This window comes from Lethenteron reissneri, chromosome 20, assembly GCF_015708825.2.
Source record: "Lethenteron reissneri isolate LAM-NWPU_2019-01 chromosome 20, ASM1570882v1, whole genome shotgun sequence".
In the NCBI taxonomy this organism is placed as follows: Eukaryota; Metazoa; Chordata; class Hyperoartia; order Petromyzontiformes; family Petromyzontidae; genus Lethenteron; species Lethenteron reissneri.
The window spans coordinates 11015631-11040217 of NC_083798.1; the positions used below are offsets into that span (position 1 = coordinate 11015631).

General features: G+C 58.0%; 1 protein-coding gene across 12 annotated transcripts; it reads right to left on the reverse strand.

The window, feature by feature from the left end:
* On the reverse strand, nucleotides 1-23917 carry LOC133344751 (G protein-activated inward rectifier potassium channel 1-like). Of its 12 annotated transcripts, none has more exons than XM_061554879.1 (6): nucleotides 23807-23907; nucleotides 22009-22040; nucleotides 9582-9635; nucleotides 8080-9094; nucleotides 4327-4546; nucleotides 1-2563 (listed from the first exon to the last, which is right to left on the reverse strand). In XM_061554879.1, exons 4-6 carry the CDS (start codon nucleotides 8767-8769, stop codon nucleotides 1884-1886), a joined length of 1590 nt encoding a protein of 529 aa, XP_061410863.1. In that variant the 5' UTR covers nucleotides 8770-9094; nucleotides 9582-9635; nucleotides 22009-22040; nucleotides 23807-23907; the 3' UTR covers nucleotides 1-1883. The 12 variants fall into 12 exon arrangements, with proteins under 12 accessions (XP_061410863.1, XP_061410853.1, XP_061410859.1 ...); XM_061554869.1 differs by adding an exon at nucleotides 11460-11554 and having other exon boundaries at nucleotides 8080-9643; nucleotides 23807-23906; XM_061554875.1 differs by lacking the exons at nucleotides 9582-9635; nucleotides 23807-23907 and adding exons at nucleotides 11460-11554; nucleotides 21231-21324.
* Between the last annotated feature and the right edge of the window lie 670 nt (nucleotides 23918-24587).

Here is a 24587-nt window from a genome sequence, read left to right on the forward strand (position 1 = left end):
CCCAGTTTGAGTGTCGTCCGTCTCGTTTGATCGTCTCGAGCGCAGCGATCGATTTGTGACCTGCCCAGACGCGGCCCCGCCGCTCAGACATCAACAACAGCCAGACGCCCCCTTAGCGAAACTATTCATTTGATTTTATTCGTATTTATAAACAAGAATGTGCGCAACAACTGCCCTTCCCCCCGGGTGATGATGGCAAGCCACAGGCGAAACTTGGACTCGTGACCAATTTAAAAACACAAAGTCCAACACCCCCCGCCCGCCCGCTCCCCCAAAGACCAACGCGAGACGCCGCCACAAGCCCCGCGATGTCGACATGTCGCATCGGGTCGACAAAGAGCCGCGCTTCGCAAACACTCGCAGCACCCGCGGAGCCAGCTGCCGGTCGCGGCCACGGCGTCGTCCTCTGTGCAACGGTGGCGCGGGTTCGCGGCAGCCTCGACGAATTGACGGGCGAAGATGGGTACAGGGGGGGGGGGGGGTAAACGCGACGCGACGCGAGGCGACAGCTTGGGGTTGACGCGACGCGACAGAGAGAGAGAGAGAGACAGAGAGAGAGAGACGGAGAGGCGCTGGAGCGAGAGGAGGAGGGGGGGTAGAAGCTGTGGCCGCTCGGAGCTGGATGCGAGCGGACGAGGTGCGGCTCGAACTGGCCGCGGCAAGGTGCGTGGCTGCCACGGGGATTCGTTTCTCGTTCAGTTGGTTTTGCGGGTCGCTGTTAAGACTTGAATAGGGCACGGGACTAGTAGCGGGACTAGTAGCGGGAGGTACAGCGGACGTGGTGTGCCGGGAGCGGATACAGGTAAAGAATCGCGGATCCTCCCAGACCGGGCCGAAATTAAATCATGGCTGTTGCCGCTCTCATCCCTCCCCCTCCTCCTCCGCCTGCTCCTCCCTCCTCCTTCTAGATCCAGGTGCTCGGCGAGAAACGCTCTCCACGTGGCACAGAGAAGACCGCGACGCGCGAGAGTGGCTCGTGATCGGACCCGTAGCCCTGCCTGGTGGCGCCGCGGTCTCTCTCGTGCACGGGACACGGGAGGACAGTGCCGAGCAGCGCAATGCGTGGTGGGATAAGAGAGGTCGCCAGGAAGGATCCGGAGACGTCGGTCTACGAATGACGCACACCGCTCCGCGGGAGATGAGACGGAGACACTCCGCGTGGTGTCAGGGCGCTGACGGAACGATCGGAATAAAATGAAAGAAAATAAATACGAAAGACAAAACTTGCGTGTTTTTTTGGGAGGCGGGGGTTTCAATGGAGAACGACACTCGACTCGGATCGCACCGCGCGCAACAAAGGAAGCGGAACTGATTTGCGGGCGCCAGTGGTGACGGGGGATCGATCGCTGCATGGTAGCGAATACAACGGCATTGGCCACAGCGGGCAGCCGTCCTCACCGCAAGAGGCCTGAGCACATGGGCGGCGGGGTGGGTGGAGGGCTCCCTCTGTTCCCCACTGGCGATGATGATCGAGGCCGCATGCAGACCCTGCACGGCGCTCTCGGCTCTGCTGCTTCACGCTCTCCCTCCCGGCGACACAGGATGGACGGGGGGGGGGGGGAGCGCCATCCTTATTTTTTATTGCGGGAGCCATTTGCTGATCGCTCCCCCCTCCTCTCAATCACGTAATGTCCTCCCACAGCCATCCCCGCCATGGCCACCCGCGTCAACAATCTCACGATTTCAAAAATCGTTATGGCCGCTCAACCTCCCATCGTTTCCTCGGAACACGCAGAGTCAGTCCGGCCGTTCACGAATCGTCGCGGATCTATTCACGTGGACGGATCTCGCGCCGGTCCCTCGGGCAATCTCGCGGTCGGCGGTGCGTGCCCTGCGATCGCCCCGCACCTCGAGTCTCCCGCGCGGGGCCGGCGGGCGCCGTCTCAGCAGCCGTTCATCTTGCGCAGCTTGGCCGGCAGGGTGTCCGCTGCCGAGGGCAGCAGCTGCGACCTCTGCTGCTGCTGCGGCTGCTGCTGCTGCTGCCCACGGGACTCGTATTGCGACTTGCACGGGGACAGGGGGAACACGTCCTCGGGTAGCGACCCGGCGCCCCAGCACGCGGCGGGCCCCGCGGCGGCCACGGGCGACCTCGCCTGCGCCAGGTCCCCCGCGCTCATGCTGCCCATGACCCCGTTAACCCGGCTGCGCGCCGCGCACGAGGGCGGCCGAGAGCCCGGGCCACCGCCGATTTTACGCAGCTTGGCCGGCAGTTGATCCTCGGGCCCGGAGTGTGCGGCCGCAGTGTGCGGGCCCCCCCACGATCTCCCCGAGACGGCGTCGACCGCGCACTCATTCCTCCGGCCGGGGGAGAGGGCCGGGAGGGAGCGCGGGGAGAGCGGGGAGCATAGGTCGCGGGACGCGGCGAACGCCGACTCGAGGGACGAGGCGAAGCGTTCCTCCTGCTCGCGAACGCTGGAGGCGGGCGTGGGGACCTCGAAGGTGGCGTGGAACTGCGAGTAGTCGACTCGGAAGAAGCCGTCCTCGAGTGACATCACGGGCAGGAAGCGGTGTCCCCAGAGCACCTCGTCCTCCGTGTACGAGGTGCGCGCCTGGCACGTCATCCCTGCGCACGCGGGAGGTCGGGGGGTCACGGTGAGCCTCCTACGCATGACGAATTCAATAGTTTGTTTCTAACCCCCACTCAGTCTCTCTCTCGTGTTCTCTACCCAAGGTCACATCCCTCCCTCTATGCCAAGCGATCCCATAACCCTCCAACTCCCGCCACACCCGCGCTGTTTCTAGGACTTCCTGGAGCCGCAGCTTCCCCCGTTTCCACCATCTTGGATGAGAGGCGCCTGCCGCCGCGTCCTACACGATCTTAGTGTCACGGATCAATGCGGTGGTTACCGATGACGAACAATGCGCGTGTTCCACCGCTCCCGCAAACGTCTCTCCTCGTGCTGTTATAACTCCCGGGGCTGCGTGGCGGGCAGCGGAGGGCCGTGAATCAACAACGTTTCATTGATTGTACTGCAACGTCTATGTCTCCCCACCCACGTGGACGCCATCAGCTGCGAAGGCCGTGCCAGCCAACAGCAACGGCTCTCCCAACAGTCTGCTCAGGCTATAAGAGGTTGGTGGGGGATCTTTGTTGATTATCTCTCTCTGTGTGTGAGTGACGTGTTGCACCCCGCCTCTCGGCTGCTGCCATTCCACTTCATTAAAATGCGCAGATCGGCGCTGCTGCCGTTACGAGCGGGACGCTGTGATGAAGCAATCGCTGCTGCGTGACCACTGATGATGACGCTGCTGCGTGACCACTGATGATGGCACATATACAACAGGCGTCGTCAGGGTCGGGATCGAACCGACGACCTCCTGCACACCAGGCGAGGTAGTTAACATCTCCCCACCTCGGACGCATGTCCCGGGCTGGTCGCTCTTGCAAACGAGACTCACCCGGGTCTCTCTGAGTCCTCGTCGCCTCGTTACACAACATCGACCTGGAACCCGCGGCGGTCTCATCCCCCGGCCCCCTCCCCCCGCCTTCCTGCCCGACGCACGCCGTGCGAGTCGGTCTGCGCGGGCAGCTGCCGATCGCTCGGCGCGGCAACGCCAAACGACTCAGCGACGAGCGGCCGCGGGGCTGACGACTCGAGATCGCCTCGGCAAAGCTGATCTCGACGCCGACCAGGGCGCCGATATCAGAACGAAGCGTTCATTGTCGGGTCTATAAAACGCGCCTCTTTGGCGCCCGATTAGTGCGGCCCAAGATGCTTTCGACGACGGACAGATCGTCGCGTGTCGAAGCCGGAGACCTCGTGTGGGCCGCGGGCCGCGTGACTGCGGTACGAGCCCAGCGGTCACCCTGGGCAACACGGGGGGTATTATTACTATTATTATTGCCCACACGCATACACCGTCGGCTTCACAGTGGACGTTAAAAATCTCGTGAGAGTTTTTTAATTTAAAAAAGTTAAGGACGAGGGCACGTCTCGCTCCCAAATATGCAAACCGTTGAAAGTTGCTTGAAAGGTTACCTAATTGGACAATCACGTTATTTGGCGATACTGCTGTGCTACGAAGAAGGCCCATGGCTCGAAACGTCGCCTATTGTTTGCTTCCCTTGAAGGCCACACATTGTTGTAGTGGAGCTCGTCGGTTCGAGCCATATTCGCAACAACAACAATAACAACAGCAGCAGCGGTAGCGGCTGCCGTGAACCCCCTTCTGCGACACGCACAGCAGCGGTAGCGGCTGCCGTGAACCCCCTTCTGCGACACGCACAGCAGCGCCTGGCTTCGCGACCACCATCGCGCTAACAGGAACGGCGCGAGCACAAGAATGCACTCGCGCTCTGCTTTGCCTCGGGGCTCCCCACCGCACCCGTGGTCTCCACGATGCCCTCCAGGATGACCACGATCTCGAACTGCTCGGTCTGCTGCAGGGCGCGCTTCGACAGCTCGAAGAAGGGGCTCTTGCTGTTGACCACGTGGCAGATGGTGAGCGGCGACACGAGGAACAGCTGATCGGCGCCCGTGCCGAAGCCCACGTCCAGGTCCAGCTGATCGAGCGGCAGGAACTCTCCCTCAGCCGTCTGGCGGGACTGCGGGGTGGGTGGGGGGGGGAAGGGGATTAGAGAGGACGAAGCGATGATGGGAGGGGGGGCGGGTCTAAGGGGGACAGCGGGAGCGAGGGGGGTCGCCAGGGACAGAAACGGAGACGCTGAGAGAGGCCGAGGGGACAGGGCCGTCGTATTCAGGGAGTCTCCCACGCCACTCGCCACTGATGTTAGCCGTGCCTGGGAATCGAACTCAAGTCGCCGGGTCCATAGCCGTGTTCTCTCCACCGCGCCAGCAGTCCACCCCGTCGTCTGCTGCGCGCGCGTGCGTGTGTGTGTGCGCGCGCGCGTGTGTGCGCGTGTGTGTGCACGCGTGCGTGTGTGCGTGTGTGCGCGTGTGTGTGTGCGCGCGTGCGTGTGTGCGCGCGTGCGTGTGTGCGCGCGTGCGTGTGTGTGTGCGCGCGTGTGTGCGCGCGTGCGTGTGTGTGTGCGCGCGTGCGCGTGTGCGCGTGTGTGTGCACGCGTGCGTGTGTGCGTGTGTGCGCGTGTGTGTGTGTGTGCGCGCGCGTGAATGTGTGCGTGTGTGTGCGTGCGTGTGTGCGCGCGTGCGTGTGCGCGCTCTGTCTCTGTGACCGCGCGTGTACTCAAGTCGCAAGTCTATTAACCGCTGCGCGCGGGACGTGGTCGCGTGCGGGGTCTCCCCCCCCACCCCCGCCCCCCCCACCCCTCCCCCCGGGGGTTTCGGGCTATCAAAGTGGCTAACGAGGCTCATCCATCACTGCCACGCGTGCGATCCTCCCATTCCGCTCAATTATCGCCTCCATTCTGCCACGCGCTTATGACGGGGACGCGGATACGGCCGGGCAGGCGTTGTCGCTGCGGCAATGGGGAGGGCGGGCCGCTTGTGGAGGGAGGCTGATTGCGATGTCTGCCGGTGTGCGGGAAAGCGGACGGAGGGAGGCACGGGCCGAGCCGTGCTGCTGTGATTACCGAGGGCTCTCGGCATGCGCCACCAGCCCGCGGCTGCCCTCGGGGGAAATCAGTGGACTCAGGGCGACTCCGTGGGTCTGTACGGACGACAGAGCCTCGCTCGCTTCGGCTGATTGTGATTTTGGAATCATTTCGCCTTTCGGCGCCGGCCTTTAGGGCGCCGAGGATTATCGGGGAGAGAGGGGGAGGGGGGCGCCACGGGCGAGGGGTGCACCCACGCGCACCGCCTTCAAGCGAGGTACGAGGTCTCACCACGCAGTGATTATTCGGCAATTATATAGAGACTGGAGACTTAAGTTGCGACATGTGAAGGGTGCCACGCGACTTGCGGTGATGCGGGGAGTCGACGAGTCATATCAACAGCGTTGATGATATTATTGGTTCTTTCGGTAAAGTCACGTAGATAAAAAATTAAATATAAAATATTTTTTAAAATAAAAAATAAAAGCCAAAACCCACGACGTTTCGATCGCAACACAAGCGGTCTTCATCAAGCGGAGAGAAAAAAAAGACGTGTATTTTTTGCTAAATTTTTTTATTGTAATTTATTATTTCTTTTATTTTTATTTTTCTATCTACGTGACTTTACCGAAAGAACCAAGAATATGAATTCCTGCAGTCACGAAAGTTTTAAGCATTGATGATGAACCCTTTAATATCTTTTCTTTTGCCAGCGGGGTTAGGGGTGGCAGTCGAATGAATGAAAAAAGTACACGTCTACGAATAATGAAATTCACAAATAAACTTGTTGGGTCCAGCGCTGTTAGCGAGCACCTATTAAAGTTGGCAAATACTCGCAAGCATGCACGGGTGCACATGAGGAGCAACTCACGTACACATGGCGCATCGCACGCTTGCGCGTACGAGACCGCGCGTGCACACGTGGGAGACACGTGGGACACCGCGTGGAGGCGCGGGCACACGTGGGAGACACGTGGGACACCGCGTGGAGGCGCGTGCCCACGTGGGAGACACGTGGGACACCGCGTGGACACCGCGTGGAGGCGCGTGCACACGTGGGAGACACGTGGGACACCGCGTGGAGGCGCGTGCACACGCGGACACGCAAGAACGTACTCAGACCTCAAGCGCAGCGATTCCGTGTTTCGCACCCAAGTGCGGCGTCGGACATGAGACGCCTTCTCCTCCGGCCGCTCTCCATCGTCTCCCCTCCTCCTTCTCCCCTCCTCTTTATCCTCCTCCTCCTCCCCGTGATTGATTTGGGGATCCGGGGACGCGCCGCGCTGAGTGAATGCGCGCTCCGCCGCACGTGACGCGGGTCGCTGTCCCGAGCGAGTCGTCTCAAAATTGAATCGAAATTGGCCTCTTTACGGCGATGAACTGGGCCCATTCATCGCCGCATTAAACGCCTCGGACGCCGAGCGGCATTGTCTACCAGCTGCTCTCGTAATGCCCTCGCCGGATTCGCGTGGCTTGATCTGTGAGATCGGTACGCGGCGATGAGAGATATTCACGGGCCGAATTCTTCCCGGCACGCTCAGAATACCCAGTACTATTCCTCGTGAAGAGTAGGCAGCGTGACACCGTGTCATGATGATGACTATCATCATCATCATCACCGTGATTATAAGCACAATTCTTGATTCTCTTTTACCGCTAGAGAATGAATGGGAGAGGCACGAGCCACTGTGGAGCAACGCGACCGCGCTCATTTCATAGCCGAATGCGACTCTGCAATCAAATGTAACAACAGTACACGAGAGTGCATTGACAGTACACGGCAGTACGTGACGGAGGGGGTGGAGGGAATGCGACGGGTAACAATGTAACGAGCCTGGCTCTGTGCTAACTTGTAAGAAGAGCAGCGACGTCGGTGACCCCTTCTCGCGACCCGACTCGCTCACCGCGCCGTCTCGCTACGTCGCCTCCGTCACTAAGCCAGGTCCGAGTTGAGCGAGTTTAGTTCGCAGCCAGTTCGTTTGCCTAAATGCTACGTAGGCAACTGAGAAGCTCGCAATGCAACGCGACTGTAGCTGCTGTGGTGGTTAATCAGGGAGAGGAACTTGCGGTGGGCGAGGAGAGGCGCGGGGTGAGACGCGTGGAGTGAGAGACGCGGGGTGCAGGGTGGAGGAGGGCAGGTGGCCGCGACAGTCATTGGGTTGGCACCCAAAGGTCGGCATCCGAGGGGAAGCGCTCGAGCCAGATGGCGATCGCGACATTGGGAGTGGTCATCGAAGGACGCGTGGACTGTGTGGCAATATGCAGAGGTAAGGCTCGATGGCGATTGAGGAGGCCGTTACATTCGAGCAGCCCTTGGTGGTCGGTGTCAACTTTAACGAAGCGCGCGTGATAGCATCAACATCGGCGTTGCGTCGGTGACCTCTTGACCTTCGCTCGCTCTGTGGACGCAGACTACAGGAGGCGTTGGGCTGGTGAGCAGGTGGGTAGCCACGCCACGCGAAGCTGCACTAAGCGATTAGCATGATGACCCAATTACCCACACCGCGTGAAAGCGCAAGCGTTTGTCTCTCCGTTCTAACACAGATTGGCTCGTTCCCCCCCACACCCTGATCCGGTCTCCCGAGCACCCCTCCCACCCCCACACACCTCGCTCGCGTCCCTCTCACCTTGAGGAGTTTGCAGCGGATCTGCGCCGACACCATGTGACTTGTGCGCAGGTTGCCCACGCGGAACATGAGGCACAGCTGCCCGTCTCGCATCGACACGACCGCCGTCTCGCTGAACATGAGCGTCTCGGCGCGCTTCTTGGGCTGCGACATCTTCATGAACATGCAGCCCACGAGGAAGGCGTCCACGATGGAGCCGAGCAGCGACTGGAAGAGGAAGAGGACGATGCCCTCGGGGCACTTCTCCGTGATGTAGCGGAAGCCGTAGCCGATGGTCGCCTCCGTCTCGATGAAGAAGAGGAAGGCGGAAGGGAAGCTGTGCACGTTGGCCACGCACGGCACGTAGCCCTGCTCGTGGCCCAGCTCCAGGTCGCCGCGCACGTACGCGATGCCCCACCACAACGCTGCCATGACCAGCCACGCCACGGTGTAGGTGAGGATGAAGATGAACAGGTTCCAGCGCCACTTGAGGTCCACCAGCGTGGTGAAGATGTCGGACAGGTAGCGGAACGCCTCGCGGTTCACGTTCCCGTGCTGCACGTTGCAGCGGCCGTTCTTCTGCACGAAGCGCTGCCGCTTCTTGTTGGTGCCCAGGCGAAAGCCGTGCCCCGACGCGGCCGCCGTGCCGCCCACCACGCTGGCCACCACGCAGTACTCGTCCCCCTGCGGCTTCCTACGGAACGCGGACATCGCCTCGCCGACGAGAGCCGCGACGCGCGAGCCCAGCGCTCCCTGACGCCGCTCGGGGCGCCCGCCCGCCCGCACCCCGTCTCCTCTCGGCAGCACGGGGCCCCCCGGGGAAACTTATGCTGCTGAATGCGGTCGCACGGTACCGCGCCGCTCGCGGGTTGGGAGGCGCCGCATCGCGCTGAGATGCCGACGAGAGGAATGACGCGCGCCACGAGCGAAGCGACGAACAATCCCCGCCCGGTCGCTGTGCCCCGATCGGCGCCTCCGAGTTCCGCGTCGGGCGCTCGCTGCTGCTGCGGCTGCTGCGGCTGCGTGCGAGCTGCCTCTGCCACGAGGGAGGGGAGCGCAGGGAGGATTGAGGGTGCCGAAGGAAGCAGGGGCGGCGGGGGGAGAGGGGGGGCAGGCGGTGGGAAGAGTGGGGCAGAGGGGGGCGGTGCCGGGAATGACGGGAAGTCTTGGGGGGCGGGAGGGGCAGGGGGCGGGTGGCGAGAGGGTTTGACGGCTCTCGCCTGGAGCCGAACGAAGTCACGCGGTGCGCCCTGATGGAAACACTATTCACATGTTTTGCAATTAACAGTAATAATTGAATTTTTGGCGCAATAATGATGTCCCCGCGAAGTTATTAAGCGGAGTGCGATTTTATCGAATCACGGCTCCCCCCCCCACGACTCCCGACCGCCCCCCCCAATAAGTGACCCCCCCAGCCAGCAGCGGAACTGGGTGGTGGGCGACCCCGTCGATGAGATCGCGCTCTCGGGACGACGAGCAGCAGGAGGAGGAGATCTGACGTGAGGTCCCGTGCTCCTCCGTACTCCTCTGTGCTCCTCTGTGCTCCTCCGTGCTCCTCCGTGCTCCTCCGTACTCCTCTGTGCTCCTCCGTGCGAGAAGCCGGGCAACGAGGAGTGAAGGCGGCGGGCTCGGGTAAGTCGCGAACATTAATTTCGATCGCGGCCGTCAGCTCTGAGGATCAATGAGAACGCGCGGCCGCAGTGCCCCTTCTCGTGGTCGCGAACGCTCCCTGGGGCGTCTTAAAGATTACTCACACGGGACCCGCTCATGGGCCACCTCACACGCCATCGATATTCAAGTTTAGATTTTCGCACATCATCCAGCCATATACCGTATCACGGGTCACGTGTCACGGGGTCTCCTTCCATAGCATATCACGAAATCATCTCACGGACCATCTTAGAAGCCATCGTATCGATGGGCCACTGAATGGGCCATCGCAGCACGAGCAGACCTCTGTGCTACTTCCCATGCTATCTCACTGGTCACCTACCTGCCCACACGACTGGTCATCTCACGATCAGTCTCAAGGAACAAGTCACCCATGGGGCACACCACGGCATATCTCGTGCAAATATTCACGGGCTACCACTGAGACACATCGCTGGCCACGCAAATAATAACAAGAGTGACGATTTGTTTTTGGGATAACGCGTCCTGTCTACCGGGGGCGTTTCAGAGCGCTTTAAATCTCATCTCAACGCGGTAAAAGGGAACCCCAAGTGGCAGCTGACCTTGTGACCACAAGGTGACTCGGCGCCAGGCCTGCGAAACGGGCAGTGATTGCTGCGGTGTGTAATGCCAATTATAATCAGTCATTTTCGAATTTGGCGAAATTGGGCCTTGACGCCGGCACATAATGGCCAACTCTTACGAATGACGCCAGGGATCTCTGACGTCCAACGTGAAGCAGATGACGCGTAGTAATGTTGTTGTTGTTGTTACTGTGAAGCAGCTGACGCGTAGTAATGTTGTTGTTGTTGTTACTGTGAAGCAGATGACGCATAGTAATGTTGTTGTTGTTACTGTGAAGAGACCCGCAGTGATAACCAGGACGGCAGCTCGAAGTCGAACCGCGAAGCTCTGAACACGAAGGGCGAACGCGTCACCGCTGCGCCACAAAACCGCCCAATGTCATCCCTCCCGTCGTGGTTCAGGGTGGAGCGTCTCCGATGTCGCCGTCATCTGGAGCGATGTTGGCGCCGCGAGGCGGTGGAACTTTGGATCGTGAAGCGCGCCCGTCTCGCTCAGGCGCCATGGTGCGGCTCATTAGCGGGGGGGGGGGGGGGGATTCGGCACCATCCTCAAGGGGTCCCTTCGGTCCCTGGAATAATGAGAGCCACGGAACAGGAGCCCCCCGGCCTGGTTCAAACAAGTTAGTTGGTGGCGCTGCTGCTGCTGCTGTATTGGCAGCAACAGCAGCAACAACAAGACCCACTCGTCAACAACAACGTTGGTCTCAAAATACAACACCACACACCATCGGCGACGCGGTGGCTTGGAGATGTTAACTACCTCGCCTGGTATACAGGAGGTCGTGGGCTCGATCCCGACCCTGACGACGCCTGCTGCTGTATATTTGTAGTTTGCGTGTCTCTCTCCCCGTGGTCGTGTGGATCTATCTCCGGGTCCTCCGGTTTTCCCCTCCACGTTTAGAAGCGTGCGATAAGAGTAATTTGGCTTCAATAAATCTCCACACGATGAGCCACTTCATTGAGCGATCATTTGTGACAGCTTCTGAAAAATAACTATACGGCTCAGTGGGCCTTGCCTGATGAAAAAAAACAATTGTTTGCTTTAATAGTTTAGTTTCACAGAGCACGAACAGAGAGGCCAGTCAAGGGAGAGATGTAAATTGAGTTATGAATGAGGTCGGCCTTGTTCAGTCGCTTCCCACTCACTTGGGACCCGGGATCAGAGGAGTCAGCGTCGATTTGAAGTTTTCGTGACTGCAGGGATCCATACTCTTTAAGCGTCGCTTCAATGCAGCTCTCCGCTAAGAACCACAGGGAGTAGCGTGAGTCAAACTACGATGACTGCAACAATTATAGTCACGTTCGGCCCCTGTGTCAATCCACTGCTGGATGGATATCTACCCCATGTCGCATTGAGCATGGTGGTGGGGGGGTAGGTTGACCATATTTCACCATGCTTGCTGAGTGCGGGGTTGGTGAGGAGTGCCAGGTGTGGGGGGGGGGGGGGGGGGTGCAGGAACGGATATCAAGAATCAACTCGCTACTGATGTTAGCCGTGTGACAGAGTTTCTTCACCGTACATTCACGCGAATAAAAAGAGCGCTTGATTCTAACGCTTCGGACCAATTCACTCGGAAGACATCGTCAGATCTCGCCCGCTGAGCAGTGGTTGAGCCTGCGGAGTGCTCGGATGGGCGACCACCGTGCTTGCAATAGCAGCGTTAGAGGCTGCAGCGATACGAGGTGGGGAGAAGATGGACACTCATCAAGCAGTGGATTGACAGAGGGCTGGGCATGCACACGACCAAGAAAATCTGCAATCCAGCTCAGGCACCACACATAGCCCCCCCTCCTCAACCCCCCACCATCCCTCTCCGTTTCTCTCCACTTCGGGCGCGGATTACCGACCACGCGGTCTCCGCTCAGTGCGGTCCCTGGCTTTCAGAAAGGGTCGATGGTGCCTCCTGGTGGACGCGCGGCGCAATGACAGCGCGCGTGGCAGTGGGGTGGAGTGCAGGGTGCGCAGGGTGGAGGGCAGGGTGGAGTGTTAGTGTGGAGTGCAGGGTGGAGTGCAGGGTGGAGTGCAGGGTAGAGTGCCGGGTGGAGTGCAGGGTAGAGGGTTAGTGTGGAGTGCCGGGTGGAGTGCAGGGTGGAGTGTAGGGTGGAGTGTAGTGTGGAGTGCAGGGTGGAGTGCAGGGTGGAGTGCAGGGTGGAGTGTATGGTGGAGTGCATGGTGGAGTGTAGGGTGGAGTGTAGGGTGGAGTGCAGGGTGGAGTACAGGGTAGAGTGCAGGGTGGAGTGCAGGGTGGAGTGTTAGTGTGGAGTGCAGGGTGGAGTGCATGGTGGAGTGTAGGGTGGAGTGTAGGGTGGAGTGCAGGGTGGAGTACAGGGTGGAGTGCAGGGTGGAGTACAGGGTGGAGTGGAGGGCGTGATGGCTGATGGAGGGGTGTGGGGGGGCAGGAGGAGTACCCATTGTGTGGTGGGGGGCGAGGAGAGTGCAAGAGATTAGCTCGGACACTTTGTCGGAGCACGTTTCTCAACTCACCCCCCTCTCCGTCACTCCCCCCCCTCTCCGTCACCCCCCCACCCTCACGGGCCATCGTCCTCCCCTCGCACGACACTCGCCCCTTGAATCAACCTCCATGTCGGTGGGTCATCGATCTCACTCTGCACCGCGATCGGTTCCGCGTGACCCCAGTGAACCCGAGCGGCCGCGCGAGAGAATCACTCGGTGGCGCGCGACTCTCCGCGACTCCGCACGTTGTGCCACTCGCCGAGTCGCTGTAGCAGGCCACGGAGAGAGGGCTCCATGGCGCACGAGAGGGACGCATTGTGGCATGGCGGACGCGTGAAAGATGTCGAGGGGGGGGGGGGGCGGTCGGGAAGCCTTCATCCAGCAGTGGATCATTTTTGCAGTCAAGGTGAAGATGATGATGTGATAGTAAACGATCCAGCTTCATGTTGACATGCACAATGGAGGCAGCGCCGATAAGAAAGCAAAGGATGCAGCTGATTTAAACCGAACCAGTCTGGGTCGGCGACCCGGACAATATGTTCCACGCCCGGCACGCCACATCAAGAATGCATAATAGGAGTGGTGCGGCTACGAGTGGCACGGCTACTCCGATCTAACCGTGAAACACGGAAACGAGTCAATAAGACAACCCGACGTTGACGCGATAGCCGCGCTCCGAGGGCTCGTCAGATCACACGACGATCTCGACGGGCAGATGTCACGCGAGGCGGCGACACGACAGAGATCAGGAGCCGCGGAAGTGACACTCGTACTCTGCCACGGAACGATCCTGGCACACAGACGCGCAAAATACAAAGGTCGCCACGTGTAGCCTTCACAGACTGTTGGGCAAGTGCTGTTAGCGATCACATGTGAAGGCCGGGGCGGCACCACGGGGTGGGTGGGTGGCCAGCACCACGCCCGGCCGCCTTTGTCTTCCTAGTGGCGATGTTTTACACACCTCACCAGGTACTCATTGGAGGCTGACTTGACCTAGGGGAGGCCCCAGGACCGGTTTAGACAATCGTCACTGGTGTTGACCGTGAGCGGGAATCGAACTCGGGTCGCCGGGTTCGTAACGCAGCGGCGCTGCCCGCTGCACGACCGACCAGTCCCCAACGCAGTCGCTCACCTCCACACATCGCGCGCAGCATCTCAAAGCGAACAGACGCGCAGGCCGCCAAACAATCTCACATTTGCAGCAGCAACGAGAAGGAGCTGAAACGCGGAATGGTCCCTTCACCCGGCATCGTTCACCAGACACGCGGCGCAACGTTCCCCTCTCTCCCCCCTCCCTCCCTCCCTCCATCCCTCCCCACCCTCCCCTTATGCGCCAGCAGCCGGCGCTGTGGGGGCCTCGGCCGCGCACAGCTGAGAGCCCCAGGCGGTTGCTCGACGGAACGGCCTCGCCAAACCATCGCCGGCTGACAAGGCAGCGGCAGCAGCGACGGGTCGACGGAGGGACGGGGGCTGTGAACGGGTGAAAGGACCACGGGTGGGAGGGGATGTTGGGGGGAGGGGATGTTGGGGGGAGGGGTGTAGAACAAATAAGGGGGGGGGTGGTATTGATGATATCCGAATCAGTATTTATACTGCAGGATGAATCCGATGAGCTATAAAGCTCTTTTTCACAGATGTCCCGGGTCAGAACGTTACAACAACAAACAGACCATACAAAAACACGACAGGAGTTGCAAAGTATATAAAAGGTGACGCAAATTACTAAAAATAACTTGTTTTAGTGTATCGGGTAAAGCCCGCTGAGATATAATTATCATTAGCAACAGTGTAACGCGCTACCACCACACCGCACTATTCGCTCGCTCTGAAAACCGAGTGGACGACTCAGAGGCGCGAGGAGGAAGCAGGGGCGAGCGGGAAGGCCGCGGCAGCCACGCGGCCAGCCGGCGCTACCAACAATTATCCAAGCTCTGCGATCCTGCGCCTCTTAGGGTGTTATCGCCCAATTAAGGTAGTGTTCACGCGTGCGAGGAAACCGCTGCGATTGGAGAAACGCCACGCTCGCGAGAGCGAAACACTCCATCCCATTCAGACGGGACTCGGAGTACACAAGTTGTGCTACACCGCCTCCCCCTGGCGAGCCAGGGCACGGCTCATCCTCGACGCCCACGGGAAGGGAGTTCCACAACTTCTTGCGGTGATCCACTAACCCCCGCCCCCTGTTGCCTTCACAGTGCTGGGTTACAGGCAGCCGCGTGCGGAGCCACGGCAGCCAGCGCCCGGCGGGGAAGGAGAAGGGAGGGTGTTGACCCAGACAGGACCACGCCTGCTCATGAACTTATCCCACGTGCAGAGATGCAGTGCGGGTGGCATGGCTTATGTACAATCACCACCCACCCTCATTCCTTCAGTCGTGCCCGGAGCCTGGGCGCCTCCTACCTCGGGGCCGTGACGCAGTTACACCGCCTGCACACTCCGTAGTTACCCCACTGGCCAAGTTCTCGCTTCTCGGATGCGCATTCTGATGCCCACGTGGCGCGTCCAGTGCATAAATGTGGTTGTGAGAATTGACCTTTAACCAAATAATAATATTAGTAATTGTCGCGTTGTGAAAACGCTTGTACACCGGGTGACGAATTAGTTTGGCTGTGTCGAGCTGTTGGAGAGCTTCACGACACACATTTGGTCAGATCATTACGCGGTGGCCTAAGCCACACATCAATTATGACTCGATTGTAATACGGGCTACACAATCGTGCGTGTTGCAAGAGACCAGGGTGTTTGTTTCACTACGACAACGGCCCCATTCGATGCCCCGCGTGTCGCGAGCGTAATAATCTGATTTCAGTGGCAACCCAATTAATGTGGTCATCGTTACATCCACAAGATCATCGTGTGAATCGCCGAGCGGCAGGGCGCGACGTGGAGGCGTGTTTGGGGTCAGGGTCTCTGGAGGTGGAAGAATGTCCACCCACGACCCTGAACTGTCTGCTCCACACCGCTCCGCCTGTAGCCCAACTCGAACAAAATCGCGTGTGGGCAGGCTGGGGACAATTGAGAGTCGGAGCCTAACTTTGCCAAGGAGCCGAGCAGGAGCGGGCGATATCAACAAGTATGTATGGGGGCTACTTGAACAGGGGGCTGCTTATAATGCGGTTAATACAAATAATAATAATTACATGCATAAGGACCTCAAAAATCTGTACAGGACACAGCAGCAGCAGTAGACACTGAGCATAGAAATGACGTTATAAATACATTTTCAAATCATTTACTAAAATAACTGAACGTTTAATAAGCGGAAGCGTATACATCGGTTTAATGCGCACAGACTCACAGATCTTGATATCTCCCATCGCCTGGGGTCTACACGGCGTAGAAGAGCCACCTCAACCTAAGCCGTATTCACCATCATCAGCCATGGTCGATCCACTGCTGGATGAAAGCCTCCCCGAGCCGCCGCCAATTTTCACGATCCTGCGACGTCGTCATCAGAGGGTCCAAGGGATTTCACTGCCGCCGTCGCTGTGGTGGTGGATGCCCTCTTGGACGCGTTCCGAGAGGGCGTCCACCCATTGCTTGGCTGCTGCCACTCGCTCGTGATTGTCGACCATCGCCGCTCGTCCCTTCTAAGCCACGACGCGCCTTTGCCCAAGCCTCCCGCACCTCCGACTAGTCCGATTATCACGGTTGGCTACGTGCGGTGCGAAAGAAGTTCAACATACATCCGCACACTCGTCGTCTTCGAAGTTTGAACGATGACGTCAACACAGGTAAATCATATTATAAAACTGCTCTCAAGAGCGACTCTTTCGCGATAGCCGCGACAAGCGACACCAACACACAACGACGGTCTCGACTCCGCGTGCTCCTCCTGCTCCTCCCCTCTCTCAGTGCTCAGTATCCACCGGCTCCATGAAACAAACGCACGCACTGCCACGCTCGCACGCCACCCGTCACGGCTGCGTCCCGCGAGAGGTCCCCGGTGGACATTCCATCTCTTGCCAACATTCCATCTCTTTCCAACATTCCATCTCTTGCCAACATTCCATCTCTTGCCAACATTCCATCTCGTGGCAACATTCCATCTCTTGCCAACAGCCGCGCAGGGCGGTGGTCGCTACGACGCGCGGCCTGTGAACGGCACCGTGGAGGCAACAGCGAGGGTTGGCGGATCACGGCGTTGTGGAACTCCCTCGTGCGCGTCGGGGAGGTGCCATGCCCTGGCTCGCCACGAGGAAGGCAGCGCAGCAAGTGGGATCACCGCCGGCTGTTTCCAGCTGGCCGAGTGTCGCGCCCTCGCGCAAGGCGTCGGCTGTCTCGGGCTGCTCCGCGTTCCTCCCCACGTGGTCAAATAATCATCATCACGACTCGTCATTAATTGGCCAAAATAGAAACCCAATGCAGGAGCCACCTGAAAAGGCGTCCTAGGACTCGGTGTGGTTTTGCTGGGGTCTCCGCTGAACGAGAACGCTGGAGAGCGCCTTCAAGTCGAGATGGTATTCGGCCTACTCTTCCACGCTCTCGCAGACGGCTCGGTCAGAGGAAATTATTTAATTGGGGTCAAAAGTTGAACTCCGTTTACCGACTGCGCGCAGCCGCCAGATGGCGCCACGGGCCGTCACGCGCGGCCCGGGGCCTCTGGCGGCGTCCGCGCGCGCGTCCATCAGCGGTCGACTCGCTCACCACGCTCAGAATGTGATCATCATCATCAGCAGCAGCATCATCATCGACGTGCGTGTGTGTGTCCTCGAGCACACACAGGTGCTATAGGCTGCGGCTCGGCAATGTAATGAGCAGAGAGGTCAGTGTAGCAACATCAATTGTTGTACTGCACGATGACCCCCCCCCCCACCACCACCACCGCGTCTATGCTCCCCTGGGCAGCGTGCTGGAAGTTGACAGGAGGGTCTCGACGCGGACTTGGAGCTGTCGCGACTGCGGGGAGGAGAGCGCGGCGTGGGGGGCGCGGGAGGTCACTCGGTGTCGGGCCGCTCGTGTCCGCGTTGTCACCGCGAGTGAGAGTCACGGCACCGCGCGGCGGACGCGAGGAGGCGTCTCCGTGAGTGAAGGTGGCCGAAGGCTCCGGCGCAGTGACAAAGGCAAAGATCGCCCGGACAGACACGGGCGCGGCTGTGGAAAGAGCACAGCGCCCTATTTACTCATGTATTTAGTTGGGTACAACGTATGGCGCTTTATGAGTGTAATACATTATTACGAGTAAATATTAAGGCCAGCACGTCGCACGAGGGTGTGGCGTGGCCAGCACCACGCACAGCCGCCTTTGTCTTCCTCCGGTGTCGGTGTTTTTACACGAAGCACCGGGTACTCGTTTGAGACTGCGTCGGCCTCGGGCAGGGCAGGCCGAGTTGAGGCACGCGCCACTGATGTTGGCCGTGAGCAGGAATCGCGCCTGAGCTGGGTGCGTGGCGCAGTGCCGCTCACCGCTGCGCCACCGCCACACACCGCGTGGAGGGCACCCGGAGGACCCGGAGCAACACCCCCACGCATCACGCTCACGAGGTCCACACGGATGGGTTTACGAACCCACGTGCTGTCGCTCCCGTCGCCTGATCATCTCACATCCCAGAGGGGCGTGAGAGCGTCACGCAAATCATTACGTGACCCACCAACCCTCCTTACCAAGCTCTTTATCGCAGGCGCGCGCCACCATGCCCGGCTAAAATGAACCCACACACGCGTGCGACACGAGGGGACGGTTTACATCGTGGCCGCGTCTCCTTCTAGCCCAATACCTTCTGCCCCAGGTGAGCTCCAGCTGAGCCCCAGGTGAGCTCCAGGCGAGCCCCAGGTGAGCCGCAGGGCTCCGTGTCACTGTGACCCCCACTCTTCCAGCATTGGGGGGGTTCCCTCTTCCCCGACGCTGCGCGCGTGACCCCCCCCCCGCCCCCCCACGGGGGTTACGAATCTCTCAGTGGCGACCCTCGGGGTCACGTGGCGGGGGACGCAGCTGGGGGTAATGAATACAATCTGCTTGCTGAGCTGCACGCGAGAGATGTGTGTGTGGGGTGGGTGGGGGGCACGCCGGGGCTGCGTAGAACTTGAACGCTCACAGGGCGCGGTGTAGACGCGCCCTGCTTGGCTTGCGTCTTCTCACGACGGCCTTCTTGTCCCACGGTCTTCTCGACAGCAAGTTGTACGTCAAGGCCGTCTCCCACCTGACAACTAACCAGGGTCAGACACGCTTCGTTCAGGGTCATTTGGCAATGGGGTGTGTGCAGACAATGCCGCAGTGCGCAGTCCTGTCCCAATCCACTGCTAGGCGAAGGCCTCCCCACGCCTTTGGGACAAGGCAGTTGTTGGGCTGCACTTCGTCTCGCTGTTCGGTACGGCTGCTTCTGGGGGCAGTGGGGGCTGCCAATAACCGGGTTTAGATGTCACTCGCCGTGGCTGGGAATCGAACTCGGGTGGCCGGGTCCACAGCGCCGTCGCCAGGGGCAATGGACTCGCGTCCAGCCTGAACGTCGCCGTTTGTTGCTGCCGGGCGGTCCCCGCGTCCACGGGCGCGCGACTCGTCACGTGCTCGCACTCGGGCGGGCGAGTCACGGCCAACCCAAAGGAGCCCATTGTCGATTCAGTTTTGCCCTCATTTCGTGAGCTCCGCGTGGTCCTCTAAGAGGCCGGCTCTGGGCTCTATTCTTGAGAGCAGCCGATGCACACACCCCGGCATCGCGGCACGTGAGTTACACCCCTCCCCTCTCTCCATAGACTCTGGGGGCAAGTGCTGTTAGCGATCAGCTATGAAGGCCGGCACGACACTCCAGAGGATGTGCGTGGCCAGCACCACGTCTTTGTCTCCCCAGTGGCGATGTTACACATCACCCCAGGTACTCATTTGAGGCCGAGTCGACTTAGAGGAGGCCCAAGACCGGTTCAGATAATCGTCACTGCTGTTGACTCGGGTCGCCGGGTTCGTAGCGCAGCGCCCTAACAGCCACACGACCGTCCCCCCACGTCGCACACGACTCGCACGACTCGCGCACCAGCAACACCCATAACAGAAGCCATGAATGTTGATAATTATCCCAACTACAAGAGCACGCCAATCAACACTCTCTCTCCACCCCCCATCCCTGCCTCCACCCCCCCCACACCCCCGGGACGCTATTAGTCCGGCACTAATAAGAATCTAAGGCAGCGCGCCGGGCGCTCACGGGACGCGCCGCCGTCACGGCCAATCGCCGTGAGTGACAGCTTCCCGTCAGCAGCGCGCCTCCCAGAGAATCCGAAATCGCTTTTAAAATCGCGTGACGGGTTCGTCGATGTCTTTTATGGTCGCTGTTTGTTGGTGTTTGTGTCCTACAGATCAGCTCTGACCTGCAGCGCGGCTGCTGAGGCTGAGAGAAATTACAATCGCGAGATCAACGCGCGTCTAGGCTCTCAGTGAGAGGTCGCTACTTCTCCGCTGCTGATCCTAAGGTCTGGAGATTCTCCACACACTGCTCGCCCGCACCGCCGACTCCCCGCGCTCCTCTCTTTACAGTGAAGCTAAAGATCAACATCTTGTATTCAATATTAATTCACTTCCCCCCCCCCCTCCTCCCCAGGAGAGCCACCCGAGTCCTTTCTGGGGTCTTTATTCTCAGACATTTTCAGTCGATAAAAATTAACCCGTAAAAACAAAGTTTTTCACTATAAATCCTTTATATGCGTAACATCGGTTTTATGTTATTATTCATTTGTGTTTTTCTTGAGTAAGAGTTTCATTTTTATCACATTGGTATTTTCAATTAAATATGATTTTTTTCCTAAAAAGTGTAACATTTTGGAAAAATCTTTTCACGAAAATAAATTGTCACGCACAACGAGCCTGTGTGTAAAATGTCAGCTCGATTGGATCACGGGAAGTGGGTTAAAAAACGACCGAAAGATTTGCACGGTCGTAAGCGCGCAAGCAAGCAAGTGAACTTAATATAAAGGATTTAAAAATATATTGCTTATTATACGAGTGGGAGGAAATCGGAGCACCCGGAAAAAAACCCACGGACGCGACGGGGAAACACTATATCCCCGTACAGATGGGAACAGATGTCGATTAGTCAAATTGCTGTACCGCGTTGTTGTGGCGAGCCAGGGTTACGGCACCTCCTCGACGCCCACGGGAAGAGAGTTTCACAACATTCACGCGGTGATACACCAACCCTCGCAGCTGCCCTCACAGTGCTGGACTACAGGCAGCCACGTGCGTCGCCGCCACCATTGGCCGACCATCGCAGCTCCGCCCTTGCCCGGTCATGATCGAGTCTCTCCTGACACGAGTCCCTCCACGTTGTGACAACGAGAATCAAGTTGGTTGTTTACACACAAAGGCCTGCCTCGCTGAGATCCCACGACTATTCTTCAAGAGAGTCGTGCATTGGGATGTTTGTCCCAATCGCTGTTTCGCTTGAACGGAAAGTCGGAGAAGCCAGAGAAGAATCGCCACGCGCACGGAGCGGGTAAACACTCAAACGTCCGTACGGATGGGTTCGTGAACCTACTTGCTGTACTGCCACGTGGTGCCCACCGCACGGACGGCAACCACCTGAACGCCGCTGGCCACGAAACTGCAGCGAAGCAGGATTCAATCCCTGCCTGTGGGTGGGTTGCACATCTCACATTACCGTTTGCTTTCCATTATAAATCAGCCTAAATAAGGGACGGGCTTGCATTCCGCTGGCAGCAAAACGTAGCGCCTGTTGTATTTAATTGCCTGTTATTCATTGAATAATTACGAGCGAACGTCACAGCAAATAACACCCTGGTCAATCCTCCTTTTCCTTGGGCAAACACGTGGCGTGTGCTGAGCCCCGTCTCCTGGAGACGCGAGTCGGTGGTTCAAGTGGAAGGGCTCTGATCTCGTGACTCTTACACAGCCGCTGAGCCACTTTGTTAAGCTATCACTTGTGGCCAGGTCGCTTCTCAAAGATAACTAATAGCTCATTGGGCCTTACCTGGTAAAATATAGTTTAATTTAAATGTATTTATTTTGAGCGTCTTTCTTCCCTTTTCTATTCTTTGCACTCCAATCGTTTTTGTTGTTGTACATTTTTAACTCGCCCGACTGGACATATGTGAAAAAGAGCTTCATAGCTCATCGGATTTCTCCAGCCGACACAAATGAAGGGTCCCAACTGCCTCTACTCCACCACCACCACCAGCAGCAGCACCTCCCTCGAATGTTGTGCCTGCCACGGCGCTGCCGTTCAGCATCATCCGGCAACAGATTCGCGTGGCTACAGACGGCGCCACCCCCCACCGCGAGACGTCGCGCCTCACCTCGGCTCATCACCTGATGATGCTGGTCTCACCTGCGTTGGCAGTGGTGCACAAGAATAATGAATTAATAACAGAAACCAATCCCCGATATATTCGCCAATAACGCTGCCTTAGATGTCAAAAATATTCGAGGCGACGTCTCGGGGAAAAATGGCTGTGGAGAAGAGCCGTCGCCTGAAACGTCGCATTTATTTAAATTTCCTTTTAAGGCCTCCACAGTGTTATTGACGAATGAGTTGTGTTGTTGTTGTTAATTTAAGCTCGCGTGACCGCTGGAATTAATTTTCCACTTAATATTTGGAACCTTACACTTACTGATTCACATCGGCGTACAGTTACGTGTGCGGAGATCACATCATGTCCGTTGTATATCAGTTGGCCACGATATTTGTTTTACGTGAATTTGTGCTTGTTGTTAAGGCCATCAAATTGCAAGTATATACAAATAAACAGAGTATGAAGTCAGAGTGAGGCTAATAAGGATTGGAATACGGAGTCAAACTAACTCACGATGTGAGCAGTGAAGAAGGATCATTGACCAAATGTCAACTGTTACATGAGTTTAACACGTAGAAGGCTTAAACGACCAATATTTACTACAATAACTAGCTGTACTACCCGGCTTCGCCCGGGACTTGTATCCACCACGGCCGGCCGCCTTAGTCTCCCCAGTGGCGATGTTAATACGCCACACCAGTTACTCGTTTGAGGCTGAGTCGACCTATGTGAGGTTCAAATAATCTTGATCGGTGGTGGCCATGAGCGGGAATCTAACTCGGTTCGCCGGGTTGGTAGCGCAGCGTAGCGTTAACCACTACACCCACCGCTCCTCACACACACAGACGCACACACACACAGACACACGCAGAAACACACAGACAGACACAGACAGACACAAAGACAGCACGCTAACCACTACACTACCGCTCCCCACACACCACACACGCAGACACACACACAGAACACACACACAGACAGACACACACACACAGACACACAGACAGCACGCTAACCACTACACTACCGCTCCCCACACACCACACACGCACACACACAGACACACACACAGACACACACACAGACACACACACACAGACACACACACACACAGACACACAGAGGCAGCACGCTAAGCACTACACTACCGTTCCTCCTACACACCACACACGCACACACACAGACACACACACACAGACACACAGACACACACACACAGACACACACACACAGACACACACACACAGACACACACACACAGACACACACACACACACACATAGACACAGGCAGTACGCTAAGCACTACACTACCGTTCCCCCTACACAACACACGCGCGCGCGTCCATAGGTACACATACACGCGCTTGCTGCAGACACACACATACACACACATACATAACCGCACATACACACAAACACATACACCACACATGCATACACACAAACATACACATACATACAAACACACACATACATACACACAAACACATACACAATACACACACACATACATACAGACACACACATACATACACACAAATACATACAGACACATACATACACACATACATACAGACACAGAGACATACACATAAACACATACACACATAGTCATGACCCGGCTTTGCCCGGGACTTGTATCCACCACGCCCGGCCGCCTTTGTCTCCCCAGTGGCGATGTTAATACGCCACACGAGTTACTCGTTTTGAGGCTGAGTCCCTCCCTCGCCACTCTGCCTCCCTCGCCACTCTGCCTCCCTCGCCACTCTGTAGAGGACGTGAAATTTGTATGAATTTACCTCAGAGTGGCGTGTTGGGTGTCGAGGCCTAGCACCGTGCAGAGCCTCCCGCCTTGCCTGATTTTCCCACCCGGCGAACGCTGGGTACGGGTGCCGGTCCCCCCCCCCCCCCCCCGCGCTATTAAAAATGGCGTCCACCCCGCGGAGAAAAGTTGCTACTCGTTGCCAGGGGCAACCGCCGTCCAATGAAAGCGGCGAAGGCGTGGCTAGCCGTTGCCAGGGGCAACCGCCGTCCAATGAAAGTGCAGTCCACACACACACACACAGACACACAGACATGAACGATTTTATATATATAGATTGACGACTATTATGAGCCAAGAATGTCTGTGTGTCCCGCGCGTGACGTCACTCCACGTCGGCCAGCCCCCCTCATTAATAATCATGAAGAGGTGACGTCTTCAAAATGGACCCCCCCCAAATTAATAATAATTAGCGGGTGACGTCACTCCACATGGGGGGGCGAGGCGCCTCCTCCCCCCTCCTCAGCGTCAACTCACAACCCTCACTACAAAGGCAGAACCCTCACGTCACGCGATTTTCGTAGCGCTGTTGAGACATAGAAGTAAAAAGGACGCCGTGATGAACAAGGGATTATAGCCTTTAAATAAAATAGGTCTGTGTCACCGCGCCCTTACAAATTGCACACGAATTGATGCAATGGATATCACGTCGCGGTCTGCTTTTCGCTTGCAAGTTTCAGATTTACTGCAATACACCCGTCGTCCTTGAACGGGCAAAAGGCTCGTTATCTATAATAGAGGGTGCTGGGTTAGATCGC